This window comes from Sabethes cyaneus, chromosome 2 (genome assembly GCF_943734655.1).
Source record: "Sabethes cyaneus chromosome 2, idSabCyanKW18_F2, whole genome shotgun sequence".
Taxonomy (NCBI): Eukaryota; Metazoa; Arthropoda; class Insecta; order Diptera; family Culicidae; genus Sabethes; species Sabethes cyaneus.
In genome coordinates, this window is record NC_071354.1 from 13,835,405 (window position 1) to 13,855,020 (window position 19,616).

Consider the following 19,616-nt stretch of genomic DNA (forward strand, 5'->3'; position numbering starts at 1 on the left):
ATATACCGTGACACTTTCTCGGTAGATAACCGACGTGAATTCGACCTCATTTTTGAACAAAAACCTAGCTTCCCCGCTCGGTTAGCTTCGGGGTACAATGCTGGCCTAACAAGCCAGTCGTCGTATATTCGAACCTTGGCTGGGAGCTTGCTCTAATAACCGGCTGCGTAGTCTTTCGATAAAGAAGGGTCAAGTTCTCAACAGGACGTTTATACCCATAGCTTTGCTTGCTTTTTTTTCCTAGCTCATTGACACTGGATTTTATTATTCAAAAAGCTAATTAATATTATACTGGGTCACTCCGCATTTTTCAATTTCTTTGGTTCGAGATTGCCCTTTAGACTAGGTGATAATTTAATGAAATTAAGAATACAGCTTTCGGCTGGGTGGTGGTTGCTGGATATGCAACGTCACGTAAATTGCTGGAAGCTGCACAGTATTTTACTTACCTAATTAATTGTCTTGTCGTTCTAAGAGATAGCCTGGGGAACAAAATTTCTTCAATTTACTCGGTTGTACACTACCGGTCTCCTCCAGATCTTCGCCAGCTATCGCTTAACCTGTTCTAACCATCATGCTCACGGCGCCCCTACCCAGTAAACCATTTGGTTTGTATATCTCGATTGCAACTGAGATGTACGAAATCATATCTGAACGAAAAAGTTATATTTCACGCCATATAAGAACATATATGTACCAAAGTGGAGGCGATATACGTGCGAAAATTTTGACAACTATTTGTAATTCTATTTTGCGTAGTTTTTATAACACGCAACTAAATACTCCTGAATATATGATTAAGATATAATCAAATATTGCAATTGTCTATACTGCTTTATAATTCACAGTCATGAATTGTATATGAGGACACGCACGACTGCAAAACAACTTAATGTTCACTTCGATTTGACATACTCTAATCATTATACAATTCCAATGTGGAATTGACATGAAAACGATTTAATGTGAACTTTCTATTACGATTTTGTGTTATCTGGGTAGTCGACTTTTTCCTACCGGATTTGAAGCTAACACCATTTTTGCAGGGCAGCTGTCCGGAATTCTAATTAGATTTGTTAAAGATCGTGCTGATATCCTCTCGGCTCATAACACCTTGTAGCGCTATGTTGAACACCGGGCATGAGGAACCGTCACTTTGACGAATCCCTCTGTGCGATTCGAATGAACTTGACAAGCCACCCGAACACAGTACTGTGTATAATCTAGCACAGATTGAATCAGTTTGATAAGCTTCCTGGTGAAGCCGTTCTCGTTCATGATTTTCGATAGCTCTTTACAGTCGATTGTATCACGTGCAGCTTTGTAGTCAACGAACAAATATTGCGTGGCCGAGTATTCACGGTTTTTTGGGACGATCTGCCGCAATGTAAATATTTGATCCGTTGACCGTTCTTCAACGTCACGCCCGCGTAGCGTTCTCCTCATCTATCACCCTTCCTTGAGAAAACCAGTAGTTCCACTGAACAGTCATCGAGGGGGGCTTCATCCAATTTGTTCTTTTCCCGCAGCGTAGTTTCGAGTCAGGCTGCTTTAGTTGCACGAGATTTAGCCAAGTTCTGGGTAGTAGTCAGAGTCAACGTTAGCGCTTCGATAGAATGTGACGTCAATGATGTCTGAGAAGTGTGGACAATCGATCATAACGTGGCCGATTTACGATTCTGTCGGATTTGGTGACCTCCAGGTGTACTTGTGTACGAGTCGATTCTGGAAGAAGGAATGTCGATAAGCCTTAGGCTCATTTCGTCGGTCAGCGGGTGCACGCTGAACCCTTCAATTACCACTACCAGTGTATATTCCTCCTCCTAGCCGACCTGGACATTAAAATCCCGATGATTATCTTGATATCATATTTTAGGCAGCTTGGGGACTTATCGTCATCGGTACTTCTAAGTTGAGGACTGTGCGCGTTGGTGATGATCATGTTAAAGAACCGGCCCTTGATTCTCAACCTGCACATTCGGATTATGGACTGGTATTGACATAATCACCCTTTTCCGCATCTCACACCTCACTATGTAAGCTGTACCTAGCTCATGTGTGTTGCCGCAGCTCTGGTAGATGGTATGTCCATCTCTGAACGTACATACCTTTGAGTCCTTCCAACAAATCTACAACGTCGAACTTACGACTCTTCAATACGTCGAAGAGCTCTCGAGTGCTCGCTTGGAAGTTGAGAGATCAGCAGTTCCATCTCCCGAATTTCCAATTTATAGTCCTTTATCGTCGCATGGGTCTATTCCGATTGTTCCAGTATGAATTTCGTTCATTCATTCATTGCATATTTATTCGTTTTTCATGGTGGCTTGCAAAGCTTTATGCCTACAGGCACCAACGGTATGTTTTATTCTGGCATTTATATGTTGTAGTTCGAGTACGGTTCTGGCCTTTGGGTGAGCTCGATTTAGCACAAGAAATGAACCGCAGAATCTAGAGAAAGAGTACCGTGAAAAAGTGAGCAGAATTGTCTGGTAGTTGGCATTTATTGCAATTTTAATCGCCCAGCTCTGAATGGTTTCGGCGGACTCTGGGAAACGACCGTCCCCTCCGCAAACAGACTCAACAGAGTAACGAGATCCAACAGGGTTGGTCACCCCGGCCCATTTTTTAAAATTTTCTAAAACAATGGCAAGCAATTTTCGGGGTAGTTGAAAAGGTGGCGTTTTAGGTACCTTCAGGGGTGCGTGAAGCGTTGAAAAGTTTTACGACCAAGAAATTTACCGCTCGGTGAAAAGAATCTGTACGAAAACAATGAGATAATATAAAATGTAAATATATAAAACGAGAAAAACTCTTTCATGGTGATATGTAGATGGTAAACCATCCATTTTAGCTCAATGCTCTAGATTAAAAGCATCATTTTTTCCAACAATTTTCGAAAACAATTTATAAAAAAAATAACTCACATAAAATAGGGACCTCAACTTGAATGTAGTGAAGCATAAGATAAGGAACAAAAAAGGCACTATTGCCAAGTCTTTGCTCAGAGCTAATTATGATAAAGCATAAACGTAGGATGTCGTCCGTGTGCTGCTACTCCGTTATTGACCAGGACCGATGGAAATTGCAAAATGATGGCTGGAAAAGCATACTTGGCACACAGCACACTATTCCTCATTGTGCAACCTGATCAGGTCCTTGCATGCTTATCAATATTGTTGCCGACGCCAGCCACGTCCGAAGGCGGGTTCTGGTGGGAAATGGGAAAGAATGTTAGTTAATCCAAGACTTGTTGCTACCAAAGACCAAGGAATCCTCTACATCTTCACAAGCATTTCGGGAATGGAATTGTTGTTAGTAGATAGGTGAGCTGGATAAAGATCCATCTTAATGGATAATGTAATCTGTCGAAAGCTACGCGCGGTTTCGGTGTGATTTCATTAAAACACCCGCGAAGTCTCTTAGCATCGACTATCTCGGATATTCGATTATTTCAATCAAGTAAATGCTACATATATCGTAAACTACTTCATCTATCTCGGTAAATGAGTTACTTATTTATGTCGGCACACGATCTGTTGTCTTAAAATGTCATCGAGATACATTGAAATACCTGGAGCTGACTCTTGTTTCATAAACCCAATATATTGGTAGTGAAAGTTATTTATCACGCATTGTTTTTTCATCATATGCGGTATAATATCACTAAACCACGCACGTGACTGTGATATCATCGTAAGTTAAATGCATCGACAACGAGAACTATTCGAGTACGAAAGCGAATTCAAAGGCCGTCTGCACGAAACAACACGACATCTATCATAGAATCGAATGCATGGCGATAAAAGCACCAGCGATTCTCCTGGTCTTCTGGGAATTCTAACTGAATTGTAGATAAGAAGGAAATAACAACCGGCGCTTTTTTTGGAAGTGCTGGAAAACTTCTTTAATGTTGACTAAATTGAACTGCACCTTTTATTAGAAATACATCTCTTTCAAAGTGTGTTCAAAAAGAGCGTTTGGTCTTATCATCCCAGACATGTAGAGAAATACACTGAAGTCGCTTTTTACGCGGCTTTTGGTTTACGCGACTATTTTTACGCGAATTTCGGAATTTACGCGAATTTCGGAATTTACGCGGTTTTTTTCACGCGAATTTCGGAATTTACGCGGTTTTGACGCGATTCTCGGAATTTACGCGCATGTGCTCAAAACATCTATTTTTTCGCGTAGTGTTGAAATCCACAAAGTTTTTTTACGCGAAACTATGATTTTTTTACGCGAATTTTGGAATTTACGCAGTTTTTTACGCGATTTTTGGAATTTACGCGGTTTTTTAAGCGAATTTCGGAATTTACGCAGTTTTTTTACACGAATTTCGGAATTTACGCGGTTTTTTTTATTTACGCGGGACGTTACCTTCGAGTAAAAAGCGACTTGAGTGTAGACGAATCTATTTGAAAATAATCTGATATTATCTTGGGTTACTCAAAATCTTGAAAAGTTTTTACTAGAATGGTTATGCACCATACCATCAATCAATGCTATGTGAGCAAGAATACTCAAACGCAAGAAACTCCGGGACTCGCCATGATTCGCAATTACAGTTCGTATTGGGCCAGTTGTAAAATGCATTGGATCACAGATTTGTCGCACAATTACTTACTTACTTAACTGGCTTGCCGTTCTAAGACAAAGCCTGTTGCACAAGGCTATCGCACGCAGCATCTATACCAAGTAGAGTGTTATAAAATATCGCCATTAGAATAAGCTTTGTTCCATCACACTTTAGCTTCCATATTAACAGCTTGTCCGAGCTGTGGTTGTCAGTAAGATGACTTTCCGGAGGAAACTGATTAATATTCAAACAGTATTCAGTACAGCATCATCTGAGCCATCACTTTTCCCCCGGCGCGCCAGTAAATGCTGCTGCTTCACCTCAAGCAGGTTACTTGTCTATCACTCCCTGACGGGGTGCCAAAGACTGTCATCTTTCGCACTTCTTGACTACAACACTTCTAGTGCTAACTATTATCCGCATGCAACCAACAACCAACAACAAGAACCAGTTGCCAGCGGCGGGTGTCCTTTGCTGCGCAAAGATCACGTAAAGCGCGAGCGAGCGAGCGAACGAACGGAGTACTTTGAGTCAAAAACCGCTTTGATGATGGTTGGGGCGTCTTCGTCTGAAGTTGTTCCGCCGCTGAAGCAGTGCGAAATTGATGTGCACGGCACACACATACCTACACCTTTCCCCGCTACATAATTATGATGCCTGGCTTCTGCCCAATTATGTTTGAATAGGTTGCTGCAGCAGCATTTTCTCAAAATAGCAGCATTTCAGTAACTACGAAGACGACGTATAGTAGCCGATTGATATGCAAATTCGTCCTATTTCTATTCAACTAGAATTGTGGCTTACTGTTGCTGCTCTTCTTAGCGAGGAAAATTGCGATTTATCAAGGTTTACGCTCTTGTGTTCTGCATAATTTATATTAGCAGTAATAGACAGGTTTCCGTTTTTCTTTTTCGAACGGCGGTTCAAAAGACTTTCGATGATTTACTGTTGGTGGCGGCGCCTACTACATTCGAAGTCATGTGCCGTTCCGTATTGATTCCACTCCTTCGAAGAGGGAAGGGGCACATCATGTGACTGAAAATTGCACTGCCAATATGTCGTTTACTCGTCGTTTCTAGCATGCAATGCACTGCAAACATAAACAGATTGCTGGTTCTTCAAGCAACAAGCAACCCTGTGGGAGTGTGCCGTAAACGTGTAATCAATTTAATCAGGACGAGGAAATCTTCACATTGAACCGCCAGGCTGACATTGATTTATTGCAACTGCCGAAGGTAACACACAGGCAGGAGCAATTTTCTTCTGTTACTGTTACCCACCATCAGCGCCTTGTCACCTCCGTCGTGCAGAATATAGTGGCAGGTACTCCTATAGTATAACTTACTGTAGGAAAGGAACAGGTGGCGAACAAACGACCCGAACAAAGAAGCTTAATCAAGATGCTAGGTTAGGCGCCTTTCGTTCGTTCGTTGGCTGCGGAAATGGCTGCCACAGTTACGTTTTGCTACCAACCTGAATTGAATGCAGAACTAACAGGCATCGATAATTGGCCTGAATCAGCTTGAAGCTGAAACGGAAAAAAAGAAAGAAACATTAGACGAATTGGTTCGTTACAATCACTCTGTTTTGCCGACGACGACGACTACTGTGGCTAATTGTACATTGTTATATTAATTCTGCTAATTAGAAATCAAATCCGTTGCTAAGCAACTGTTTCACACATCACAGCATTTGATCGAAAACGTGATCTAATTTCTTTTCTTTTTTCCGTTTGTTTTTATTTACAGAATTCGTAACAATGATGACATCGAAGTGAGCTACAGGTCGAAAAATTGCGCCTTTCTATTATTTGTTTATAAAGAAGACTGTAGCCACGCGCAACACCAGCTGCGCAACGCTATTGCTATGGATTTAAAAAAGAGAAAAAAAGTAAAAGTAAAGATAACATTAAATTAAATTAAACGAGAAAAAAAACAAGAGAGAAAAAAAGGACAAAAATAATGCAAAAAAGTAAGGAAAAAATAACTTAAATTAATTGTAACAACACAATTTTAAATAAGAAAAATAAAAGGAGAAAGAAAAAAATACATTAATTAAAGTTAATCACTATCCTTAATCTATTTGTGTAAATTTTTGTAAAAATACAATATAAATATAAATTTAAAAGAAAGTGAGAAGGCAGGCAAAGGTAACGCGTTTTAGGCTCTATGGCGTGAGAACAGAGGACAGGAGTTGTTGTGAGACAGGCATGGCAAAATGACCGGTTGGGGGGAAGCAAGCAAGCGAGAGCGAGCGAGCAAAGGCGTGTGGGATAGGTGAGCGACCGTGCAGCAGCAGGAAGACAGACAGACAGAGCAAAAAATGCCGGTTTAGTAGTTAGAAAGAAGAGAAGGGTTGCGCGCAGCGCAACGCAGCGCAGAGATGATCGAGCTTGTTGCAGCCAGTTGCGTGCTGCGTGCGCGGGTTTTACACCCCGTCTTGTCTCTTGTGCATTTGTTGTGCTGAAGCCGACCCAGCGCGGTGGCGGCCCACTCCAACAAGACAACAATTCCATGATGGCGCGTGCACTTTCTTTCCGCACAGGGAAACAACAGCGATTGTTTCAGTCCGAGATCTGTGAATGAGCAACCGAGAAACAGACAGACAGCCAGAGGAAGGATTTCGAGTTTGTTGAAAGACGATGTGAAACATTTTCCAATTTTTTCCACAATGAATTGCCGTATTTTTGTGCACGATAAAAAGAAAAGAAATCTTTAAGCTTGCAAATGTGTCAGACAGACTTGAATGTCACAATTGTCAGATTGTTGAAAGAGAGAGAAAAAAGCAAAACACACGCATGTTTGTAGCGGTTATTATTAAATGGAGAAAAATGAATTACTATTTATTGAAAATCGTAAATTATAGTCGTTCAATCTAAGAAAAACCAACAAAAAAACAGAACTGTGTTTTCTTTTTTTCTTCTCACACATGGTTTAGTAGTGGATGGTTTTTTGGTGGATTGTGTCGTTCCAGGGTGGGTCCCGCTTGGAAGTGTCTGCTTGGCCATATATTATGCTCTCCTCGGTCCAGAGCGTGTGGCAGTCTCTTCGCCTTCTTGTTTTTTGCATAATCCTTTCTCGAGAAAGAAGGAGGGTGCTTTTTCGGCTGCTCCTTGATGAGCGAGCATTGATTTGTGGCTTTTGAAAAGTCAATGGCGATACGCGAGGGCAGGTTTGTGCAATGTTGATGGGAGAAAAAAAAGTGAAAAATTTGTTGAAGGATGAAGAGAGAAAAGGGAAGAGAACGAAAATTTCCAGTGAAACAAAAACACAACACAGCGCAGCAGTAATCGAGTGACACTAAGAAAAGAAAAAAAACAAGAGTAAACAAACGTAAACGCAGTATATAGAATTTGAGAATTTCAAATCCAACAAGCAACAACAACAAATTAACTTTTTTTGCAGCATTTACTTCTAACGGTGAAAAAAGAAATTTAAACATTAAGTGTACCTAGATGAGAGTAAAATTAATAATAAAAAAGCAAAAATATTAAAGTATACAGTAACAGAAGAATCCATCTATTATGTGTAATTTCCCCCGTATGATTTAATCCGCATAGAAAGGTCTAGACACGCAAAACACACACCACTAATTACAATCTAACAACACAATTGTACACTCACATTTTGGAAGATAGCGAATAATTCGTTAGAACTAAAAAAACACGCGAACAAAAAGGCAAAACAGCAGTAGACAAAAAAAAACAAACAGAAATGTGTAAAATATATTGTATCGTTATGAGTTTTTACGCGTTTTTTCATCCTGTTCATATGTCCGTACTTTTTCTTGCCTTCTCGTTTAAATCGTTGGCAAAGGCAGCGCGCAGCAAATGGCAAATGTGCATAGAGAAAACAAAAGCGCTGGCAATCTTCATTGATCGTTAATATTATTAATTATATTGTATTGAAAACAACTAAGGTAAACTCTAGCTCATATGAACACACACGCATACACTGAAAGAAAAAAAAATTCGCAAACCCAACACCCACGCTACACTGTGCAGAAAAAGGAGCACACTCACACACACTGAAATTACACCGACACACGCAGTCCTACTCCCGATAGGAATGATGAACACACACGCGCGAAACAGTGTGACTTTTATTCTACTTTTTTCGAGAAGTTGCGTTATTCCTTTCCCTTTTTTTTTAATTTATGCTATTATCGATCATTATCTTTAAAAACACGATTAAAGATGAAAAACGATGAAGTATGTATTTTCTATTGAAGAATCTTTTTGTAAAAGTGAACAAGCATATTATGAAATGAGAAAAAAAAACCTAAATATGAAGCAAAAAACAAAACAAAAAAAGTTATAACAACAAAAAACCATTTATGAATTAGAGAAAGGTACATATATTAAAGGAGAAGAATTAAGAAAGCATTGAACAAGAGGAAAAAACCTACATCTGTTTAGAATAGTTTTTTTCTTTCTGTAACATGAAGCATACAAGAAGCGACGCCTGCAGATCAGATCAGAAGGCTTAAAATAACGAAAAACAAGCTTTGTAACCCTTGTTGAAGTTCGAAGTCAGCCTGGCGCAGTTCCTCCGACTAGAAAACAGCCTGCTGCCTCTTCCTGCCGGGGTAAGCTCAGTAGTTCTTTATTCTCCCACTAAAAAGCGCTATTTTTTTCTTGGAAAAATTCGTAAAATAAAAATGTTACAAAATTTCCACCTCCCCCCCTTTTTATAATCGGGTCAACTAGAAAAGCGAACATTGAAACACTTAACGCTTATCGGAGGGTGCTGGATTATTATAGAACTACAAATACCCCTCGTTTTCCCCTCAGTATCAACAACTGCAATCCCGATAGAGAAATCAATCAAAGCAAGCAACGAATTTTGTGTGACATTTCCACCACCGCGCACAGCAAGCCGTTTGTTGTGTTGTGGTTTTTCCGATGGTGATGATGTTGAAGACCTACTAGAGTGATCCCCCCTCCTTCCACGTGTGTGTGTGCGCGTTGTTATGGAAATTCATTTGTCGAAAAGAAAACAGCAAAAAAAAAGCAAACAGACGACCAGCACCCTCACTCGAAGAAACAATTTCCTCCCACCAAAATCGCATTGTTTTCGAAAAACCAAACAAAATAATCGGTAATCGAAAACAAGCGAAGTGTAGCTACAACCATCCAGATGTTAAGCAAGTTTAAAACCATGAAAAATAGTACTGTGGAACTGTCGGGACGCCATTTTATACTCGTATACTTTCCTTTCGTGTGTTTCCGTCAGCGAGATAGCAAAAAGAAAAAAAAAACTTCGAATTCCAAACTCTCTTTAACCTATAAACAGAAAACACAAGAAACGCGTTTAAAAAACTGTTACTACCTTAAACAAACTTTGAAAAAAAAAATCAGATACATTTAAGAAACGAGGTTAATCATCTAGTGGACAAAAGAAATTCCTTCGTATAACAAAAGGTATAGAAACAAAACAAAACATCTAGATAAAACAAGCATAAAATTTGAAGACAATTTATAACGACATCGGTGAGTTTAGTGAGCAAAACCATCAGCGCAGGCAAAACCAAAAAAAAATAACACAAGAACTCTGGCGATCCGTTTTTTGCAAGCGTCCCAAACAGACGGGATAACTCTTTAACTCTTATTTGTGACCACGTCCTAGAGGAACTTTGTCTGCAAAGCAACAGCATAAAATACCGACAAAAATATCAACCGTGTTCTCGTCGAACGTCGAACTTGTTATATGGTTTTTTCGTCAACCTCCTCTATCAGACGTGTTGACTTATTTGTCTCCTTTTTCCAAGTACACACAAAACAACACAAATTTAGGAAGAAAGATTTAATGTCATCAAAGCGAGTGATTAGACTATAAAAAAATTAGAGGAAATTGAACTAAAACCCCACGCAAAGCAGCAACAAATTAGAAAACATACCTAAACATGCAAACAAAAAAAAAATAACATTTAGGAAAAACTATTCCCCATACGAGAAAAAATTGCTTGTTTGCGATTGATTAACTTTACTCTTTACTAATTACTTGTTAAACTTTTTCCAACAATTGATGATAATCGTACAAGCAGAAAAATAAGAAGAAAACCGGAAAATCGTTACATGCAACAATATACTCCTTCAACTTTTCGATTGCAAAACAAGAATTTTCTCTTCCTTCGTTTTGATATTATATTATTCGTGCGCTACCACCACCAATCCCAGAGTTTTATCGAAAGAAAGAAAAACAAAAGTATCCCAAACAACAAGAGTAAGCTATCGCAGACTAACATCATCAATAGCCAGAGAAGAAAAAAAGAACAAAATTAACAAAACAAAACGAAAAAAAAACTTGCAGCTGAAACTGAACAACAACATAACCACCAAGAAGAAAACAATTGCCCAATTGTCGATTGATTAGTAAGTCGACAAGGAAGCAGAAGAAGAAGAAGAAAAAAACCTAGAGCGAGCAGTGATACTACAGCGACAACCACAACTTACCACTGATAACCATACCTAAAATAAACAGCAGCAGCAGAAAGAGAACACAAAACGACAAAACATCAATTGAGCAGTCAGCAGTAAAAACAAAACAAAAACAGTAACACAAGAAGCAAACCAGAAGGAAACAACACATGAAATAAGGAAAACAACAAGAGTAATTAAAAAGACATAATATGAAATAAATGTTTCTTCACTTTTAGGTTGAACTATAAAAAAAACAAAACGAGACTTGTTCTCATTGGTCGTAGTGTCGATGTCACACCTCTAAATTTTCATCCCTTTATTACCCTTCCTCCATGCTGAATTCTACATTACCTCGATGACGTTTTTAATATCAGTGACATGTGACATGAGTGAGGTGACTATGAGAATAGGGTCCCTATCTCACATGTAAGCTGATTGTGACGGTTGAAGGTTTTCATTCTAATGCGTTTTCGGCCTCGTCTAGAATCCTACAAGGCAGTCATTTGATCTCGTTGCTTTTCCTGCTATACTTCAATGAGGTCAATGTTCTTAAAGGCCCTCGTTTATCCTACGCTGATGATCTGAGGATTTACTTGAGCATTCGCTCGAAGGTCGATGCAACTCATCTTCAACAAGAGCTTGACACTTTTATGGATTGGTGTAACTTGAACTGCATGCTCTCGTGAATCCTGAAAAATGTTTCATTATTTCTTTCGCCCGAATCCGTGATTTTTAACTACAAACTACCGTGGTACTAAAATTCACTGTGTCGACCATGTGAAGGATTTCGGCTTTATCTTGTACAGTCAGTTATCGTTTAGATGACACATTTCCAACATTGTGGACAAAGCATCCAGAACTCTAGGATTTGTCGCTAAAAGCTTGACCAATACGAATCGAATAGGGTTCCATTGTCTGGGTTGGGTGGATCTATAAGTAATGTCGCACATGATTCCTCGGGAATATAAGACATTCCTTCCAGCATAGACCTTCGGTTTCTAGATACATAACTTCTCCGTGTAAACTTATTTTGTGTGATGATTTGTGTGCTAGAAGGGCGCGTCAAAATCCTCTCCGACCTTATATGACTTGGGCTGGTTACCACATCCCTCAACCAGTCTTCGATTCATTCGATACCCCGATGCTCCCTCCCCTTTACTATAATGATGGTATATGGCAATGTAATAAAATATCGGTTATATGAATCAGATCCGGCGCTCAGGCTGGCTAACCTGTGCGGTGGAACGGAGCCTCGCGCTTCAGAGAAAAAATTTAAAAATTCTGTATACAGCACAATTGGCTATTCAGAAAAATTTGCATGATTTTTATTGTTTTCATTCCTCTTATAAATAGATTAAATTAGGCCTCGTTGCTTTGGAATGTGTCGTTACACAATGTGCCAAACGATTCCGCTCTGCTTACACGCCGATTGTTTACGGAGGATTCGTTCAAATGGGCCATTAGCTCTTTTGAATCAATAAAATCTCCAGATCCGGGTTGTATTCCGTCCGTTTCCTTACAGAAAATGGACAGCATTATAATGTCCGAGCTTATCAACATTTTTCAGGCCAATTTCACTTTGGGACATATCCTGGAGAATGAGCGGAAAGCAGCCAGATACCTAAAGGCACTCTTAAGGCCGAGAAAAAAGAGAAAACCATGCAAAAGGCTTTAATACCAATAAGTTTGACATCTGCGCTTCTCAATTTGATAGAGGCAATCGTGGATAACTATATCCGCAATGAGTCATTGCATGGAAATCAGCAGGCATATCAACACGGTAAATCTAAGGAAACTGCACTGCTCTGCCTTGTGTCGTTAATTTAGAAATCACTCAAACATCAAGAAATGGCACTTTTGGTTTTTCGTGATATTGATGGCGCTTTCGATAACGTGTTATTCGCTTCAGATTTTACGGCTCTCTTTCAAAACGGAATCGACTTATAATAAGCTTGATTCTAGCAATGCTTTCATGTAGTGAAATCACAGCCTCATTGGGAGATCATCGCTAAACATTTTCGGTGTTTAAAGTAAGTCCACAAGGAGCTCTCTCACCCTTGCTTTGGTCACTTGTGGCCGACGCATTCCTTCATAAGCAGCACATCTTGATTACGAGACACTTATGCCGAGAATGTTGTACTTATCGTCAGAAAAAAAGTTTTAGTTTAGATTATGCTGTTAAAAAAGCATCTCGTTGGAATCAAATACAGGGTTGCAGACTAATAACAGTTAAACAGTGTGCTACGCACAATCAGGGGACTCCTAAATGGACACAGTCCCGCTCTTTATCATTTAAACAATATCGAATGATACCAACATCTTCCGCTTTGGTAAATCTGCATTTGAAAGTTCTTCTTACTAAATACCGAGAATAGAACCGAAATCACAAAGTCATTGTTTTCATTAACAATGTAGTACCGAATCGCGCCACAGGATAACAACTATCTAGCTCAACTTCATCAATGGGTATGAGCAGCTCGGAAAATATGTACAGCAATCGAAGCCCGCCTCAAAGGACAATCATTAAGACTGTCAGAGTAACCTTTCAACTCAATGCTAAAGGTAACCGCGGTGTCTCAGCAAGAGGATTTTAGCAAATATTCTAACATTTTTTCCTAAATGCTACAAAAATACAATAATACAATTCGTAATAATTTATTTACATTTATTCAAAGATGCTGGGTGTCGGTTGCGCGTATTTTTCCGATATTTAAGATCTTCACCTGCACGCTTTGTTTGCATGTTTGCTTCCAAGGATTTGTGCTCGGTTCTGTCAGCTCCCCGTTACAAACGACACACTCACGTACTTTCTGAACTCATTTCTAAAAGTTTTCCTGCCATTATTTATCTTTTCCGTGGCTTATTTGAGTAGTGGCGCAATCTCTCATTTCGAAGGAATCTCGCCTATACGACTGATCCGCCAGCTTACAAGTTCTTGATTCCAGTAGACTTTGAACGGATTTTGAAAAACGTGCAGCAAGAAACTATGTTACTTGTGTGGAATTGGGAAGCAAGCCCACCATTTTTGTTTTTTCCCTCTGCAAAGGTCCGTTGTTTAGTGCGAAACATGGGACTTATGCCCGTCAAAAAAATAAATATAGGAAACTTTACCTTGCTCCTAACCCAAGGGTAAAATACATCTCTTGGGTGAAGATGGAAGATTTCTCGATTCATTTATTCGGTCTCCATCTTTCCCGCTGTCCAACATTCTGGAAGACTTTGCCATATATCACCTGGCACACGTTACTTTTATGGATAGATCAGCAAGATAGGCGTTAGCTGTCCAGCTGCATTTGCAGCAAAGAGCGCGATGTACAGGATTCTTTATCCGAGTTACCTAGCTTAGCATGTACATGCTTAAGGATTCAGCAAGAACCACCTGGGGATAATTTTCACAGAAAACTTCAAATTTTGGCCCAAACTGTACAATATTTTTAAAAAACTCTCACCTCTTTTGCCGCAATCAATCACATTGCAGTCTCGTTTCACCAGTTGTGCACGTTTCAGCATCCTAGAGCCACTTCACAGAACAGAAGTGGAAGTCCGAACGATTCAGCGATCAAAACTGGTAACAGAGTCTTTTTTGTTTTTATTTTTCTTTGGGAAGCTTTTCGCATAGAAGCGAATAACAGCAATATAAGCAGAACACTCGCTGCCAATCGCATAGCAGCTTTCACATGCTTTCGTATACGTTCGTGCGTTTTCGTGGAAAAAAGTGACTCGCTACCGCCAGGTTCGCTAGTATCTGTAGAAATCGTAGCATGTAGACATAGGTATAAAGGTAGGTAGAAAGTAGTATGCACGGGTTTGGATTTCTACTTCCCCTTCTGTTCTGTGCATACAGGCTACGTTCGATAACGACACTTATCTTTTCAGGAAACAAATTTATTATTGCGCCAAAACTTAATCTTGTTAATGTGAGCACGGGCGCCAGTAGCTGTCAAACCAGACATCGTATAACCAACAAATAATCTGGCAGCCCAGCTTGCATGCAAGAAAACCAAGAAAACGCTTGGACAAACGCTTGAAAACGAACAGGAAGGGAAAAACGTCAAAAGCTGTTTCTGTCAAAATTATCAAAATAAATCGAATGGAAGCCGTTCCTTAAATTTTCCGTGTTCTCTATACATATTTTGTAAAATTTACTGGTTTTAAACATTAATTGAAAGGCGGTTGACGGTAATATACTATTCTCAATGTTAGTATTCTTGATATCTTCATAAATAAGGTGATTATCTTTATAACAGAAGGCGATTTCCAAGTGTTTAAGCGCTAGCTGTAGCACAACAAAACAAGCACCATGGATCAAATGGCGCTAAGTCCGGGGTTCTCGATACCCAGTATCGGAACCCCGTTGCACCAGCCTGAGGAGGACCAACAGATTCTACCGCACGCTTACCAGCAGCAACAATCGATGCCGCACATGACCCCGATGGGCGGTCTCAGCTCGTACGGAATGCCTTCCATCGGTATGGGAACACCCGGGAAGAGTATGCACACCTATGCGCCTAGTTTCGCAGCACCACAGAGTATGATTCAACCACAGACACCGGTAAGTTAATTCCGTAAAACATTTAAACAAGTTGAAAATTGACACAGGTAATACTTTAGCAAAGCCTAATGTCACCCATGGTACCAATGACGGAAGGTAAAGCTTCGGCAACACCCAGCCACCAAAACAGCGGCGGAAGCGTGCGGGATCCGGAGAATATCGGCAGCGTTAACATCCACCAGACGATGGGACCCGCAACACCAATGACCCCGATGACACCGAGTGAGCCGGCCATACTGCCACAGCTGCAGAACATCGTGTCCACGGTTAATCTGAGCTGCAGACTGGATCTCAAGAAAATCGCTTTGCACGCCCGTAATGCAGAGTACAATCCGAAACGATTCGCCGCGGTCATCATGCGAATCCGAGAACCTCGAACCACGGCGTTGATATTCTCCTCCGGAAAAATGGTTTGTACCGGAGCCAAAAGTGAGGAAGATTCCCGTTTGGCTGCGCGAAAATATGCGCGTATTATTCAGAAGCTGGGCTTTACGGTTAGTTGGACATGCGATTGAATGGTTTAGAGAGGTTCTAAGTTTTTTTTTTGTTACAGGCAAAATTTCTTGATTTCAAGGTACAAAATATGGTCGGCAGTTGCGACGTTCGGTTCCCGATCCGACTGGAGGGTCTAGTCCTGACGCACGGCAAGTTTAGCTCCTACGAGCCGGAACTGTTCCCCGGGCTGATCTACCGTATGGTGAAGCCGAGAATCGTGCTGCTAATTTTCGTCTCCGGCAAGGTTGTACTGACCGGTGCCAAGGTGCGACAGGAGATCTACGATGCGTTTGATAATATTTATCCTATTTTAAAAAGTTTCAAAAAACAATAGTGGCCGTATTTTGGATTTTTTTTTCGTTACCGATTTATCAGCAGTCAAATGAAGTATAGAATTAGAAGCGGAAAATGTACGTCTTCGTGCGGGAAATCATTGTTGCACAAAACGACGTTTTTCTAACCGCAAAGAAGCATTTGATATAGGACATAACACGGTAACAGCGCAATGTATTGTCCATTTAAAAGTAATAAAGGCCAAGTATTCAATAAACAATGAGTTCTATTTTAATTTAACAAAATCTAAATAAGACTACATTTGTAAAATCGTTGAAGGGAAGCTTCATTAGCGGAATTGAGAATCAATTCGCGACGAGTACATCCTTCACCCCTTACACCCATATTTTTGAGTGCGTTGGATCGCGCTTTTGGCGGCTTTTTTGAATAGGTTAGTTGGGTCGCTGACTTGATCAAATTGGATGCTGTCGAAAGTACGATATTGGTTTAGACATACCCAACAATAGAAAAATAGTAAAGTCCGGCTAAATTTTGGAAACATTAAAGGTGGCAGATTGCAATCAGGTTTTTAAATGACAAATTTTCCATTGCTATCACAGCTTTTTGAATGTCCCATATGTTGTACAAAGCGCAAAGGAAAATCGGATATTAATACAAGGCTAGCAACAAGTTTTGGACTAACAAAATAAAAAGTATCTACAATTAAAGTTTTCTTTGCACTTCAACAGGGAGGGTGCTTAGCCAATCTATGTAAACTCTCGGCTTGATCGATCCGAATTGAGCCTTTCGAGCATTCTATAACGTATTTGCATAAACCATACTACGCGAAACACCATTATCTTTATATGTATGCCAATTTCTTATCCCCATCTGCGTTAATATTTTGCTAGATTTGTTAACGAGTTCCTAATCAAACTTAAGTCGTACTTTTTTCTTACTCGAATAAATTCTAAACGATGTTATCACCATCTTGTGAATAAGACGTCGCGGATATTAGAAAAGCCAATATCTTCGTCCTAACGCTAGTAGTTACGTGGTTACATATTACTGTATTCTTAAATAGTACTGTGGTTGGTAATCGTAAGCGTAATCGGCCTGGAATGATGCACTAACTTATATTTTTCGTTCACTTCAATAGCATCCAAGCAAGTGACAATTGAAACTTCTAGCAAAAAATTTAAAGAATTTTCCAAATACTGCATCTGCCTATTACTGCCTGTTTAGTTATTGAAAAGGGTAAAATACTTACGATCTCAATGTGTTTATGTTCATACTTGCTGTTGCTTGCTTACTTTCTTGAGCACATGCCTCACTGGACTGGAACTCGTGACGAGTTGGGTAGCGATTTAGTTTAAAGATGAGCGACATCATGTTAAAAATTGAATAAGTTTACAAGATTTTGTTAGAATACAAAGTAATGTGGTAGGTAGATAGAGCCGAGACCGCGTCCTAGTGTTAATCAAACTCCCAATGTATTCTCCTAACATACAATTTACTCGACAGCGAAATGTGTGGATTGTTCCGTAGGCCAACGGCCATCCACACTAGGGGGGCTTGGTTCAACCTTTTACGGAAAGATTTTGCACCAAATGTTCGGCCTGAGCTTTCATATGATCGGACGCATTCTTTGCGGCTTCCTTGATTTTCTGCGTCTTGGAAAGGTGTTGAATATGTATAGCCGCCGATGGCGAGGATGCATGGGGCGGGAACATATGGTGCAGCATGTAGTTGAAACCGTCCACGGTTTTCATGCAGTTCTTTTTGAATCGATCTAAACCGAACGCGCGAATGGCGGTCGCGAAACCAAACACAGAAGAATCTATCCATGCGGACCGGATGGCAATCGTCTTGCCTGGTTGATCCGGAATCGACCGGTAGGTGACTTTTTCGACAACATTCTGCAAAGAAACCTAGGTTACCTAAAACCTAACGTAACGTGCTATAACATACGAACCATAATTTTATTGAATCCTATATTCCTAGTGTATGTTACAAGCACTCGTTCTTTCGGATCGATAACCGATTCCTCCAGTATGTTGACAGATTTGGCTTTGAAAAACCGTTCTCCCCATTTTGGTACTCGGTTTGTTTTGGTCAATAAACGTTTGCTGTGTAGCTTTCCGTTTCTTATCTCCCGGCACACAGTATCCTCGGACAGTACGTGCGAGCTGCAACGTCAACAAGCGGCACAGTAGAACGCGTAGAAGAGGAAGAACAAAACAAAATGAATGAAGACAGTGATTACACAGTGATATTAATTCCGTGGATATGTAAAATACATTTAAGTATTCACTGACCACGGACATTGAACTAATTTTTGTCGAATTATTTACAGTTCACACCACCGTGCGTCGCACTCTCGATTTCACCATCATACGTGTTTGTGTCAAACCAAAATATTCTACATTCCGCTAATATATAGATACTTCCACACTTGAAAATTATGTAATTTTTGCTTACTACGCCAACATGTGTATTTCGAGCGCATCCTCGCATGCCGCACCACTGGCTCGTGGTGTGGCGACCTTTGCTCGTTGGTCGAATTACTCTAGAAGTCCGGGAAACTCACCTGAACGGATTAGGATACCGGTTCCAAAAGCACTGCGTCACCTGCTCCCATGAGTAATTGAAAGTGGTCGTATTCTCATAATATTTCGCCATTTAGATACTGTGGTTAGGTCGAGGAATGCTCTGGAACTTGTGCCAATTTTCACCTTTCGTGATTTCGTGGATTTTCGAGACTCACACACAAGACAGGACGAAGCAGTTACAGGAATTTACATAAACTATCCGTTTGCGAATTATTGTTTCCGAGTTCACTGTACAAAACGGTACGCAAATGAAAAATCCTATACGAAAAATGAAAATTGGGTAGCAAATTAAAGATCGATTTTTTGCTGGCAGTACAAAACATTACCTCCGTTCGTAGCACTAGGTTGATTGCACGTTATCGCACGGAATTAAAAATACTATTTAATAGATTTACCAACCAACAAACACACCAATTCTTACAATTTTTGATAATTTTTATCGCATGTTTTTACTACAGCGACGAACAATAATTCAAGAAGACATGGACGACTGATTTGTCTGCTTCTGTGTTGCATCGACGACAGAGTTGCCAGCTTTTATTTTAAACTATAACATGTTTTCATTAAGAATATTAAAAAAAATACGAAAACAAATCAAAGTTGGGACGATTCGAACTGTGAATAAGACTGATCTGTTTAATTTCGCAAGGGCCTACAAAAATTTGAAGAGTTGCATAGAATTCTACA

General features: G+C 40.0%; 3 protein-coding genes across 3 annotated transcripts in view; 2 read left to right on the forward strand and 1 right to left on the reverse strand.

The window, feature by feature from the left end:
• LOC128733988 (calmodulin) overlaps positions 1–11,256 on the forward strand; it is a 75,835-nt gene extending 64,579 nt beyond the window's left edge. Inside the window, exon 4 of the mRNA XM_053827938.1 lies at positions 6,325–11,256. Coding sequence (XP_053683913.1) covers positions 6,325–6,353 — 29 coding nt within the window. The 3' untranslated portion in view covers positions 6,354–11,256. The remainder of the gene's footprint in view (positions 1–6,324) is intronic.
• Positions 11,257–15,087: 3,831 nt separating this feature from the next.
• LOC128733794 (uncharacterized) lies at positions 15,088–16,574 on the forward strand. Its single transcript, XM_053827593.1, has 4 exons — positions 15,088–15,176; positions 15,245–15,549; positions 15,609–16,043; positions 16,103–16,574. The coding sequence occupies exons 2-4, from the start codon at positions 15,298–15,300 to the stop codon at positions 16,376–16,378; spliced, it is 963 nt and encodes a 320-aa protein (XP_053683568.1). The 5' UTR covers positions 15,088–15,176; positions 15,245–15,297; the 3' UTR covers positions 16,379–16,574.
• Positions 16,575–16,967: 393 nt separating this feature from the next.
• Positions 16,968–19,410, reverse strand: LOC128734968 (protein preli-like). Its single transcript, XM_053829389.1, has 4 exons — positions 19,256–19,410; positions 18,908–19,187; positions 18,293–18,506; positions 16,968–18,236 (listed from the first exon to the last, which is right to left on the reverse strand). Exons 2-4 carry the CDS (start codon positions 18,997–18,999, stop codon positions 17,898–17,900), a joined length of 645 nt encoding a protein of 214 aa, XP_053685364.1. The 5' UTR covers positions 19,000–19,187; positions 19,256–19,410; the 3' UTR covers positions 16,968–17,897.
• Between the last annotated feature and the right edge of the window lie 206 nt (positions 19,411–19,616).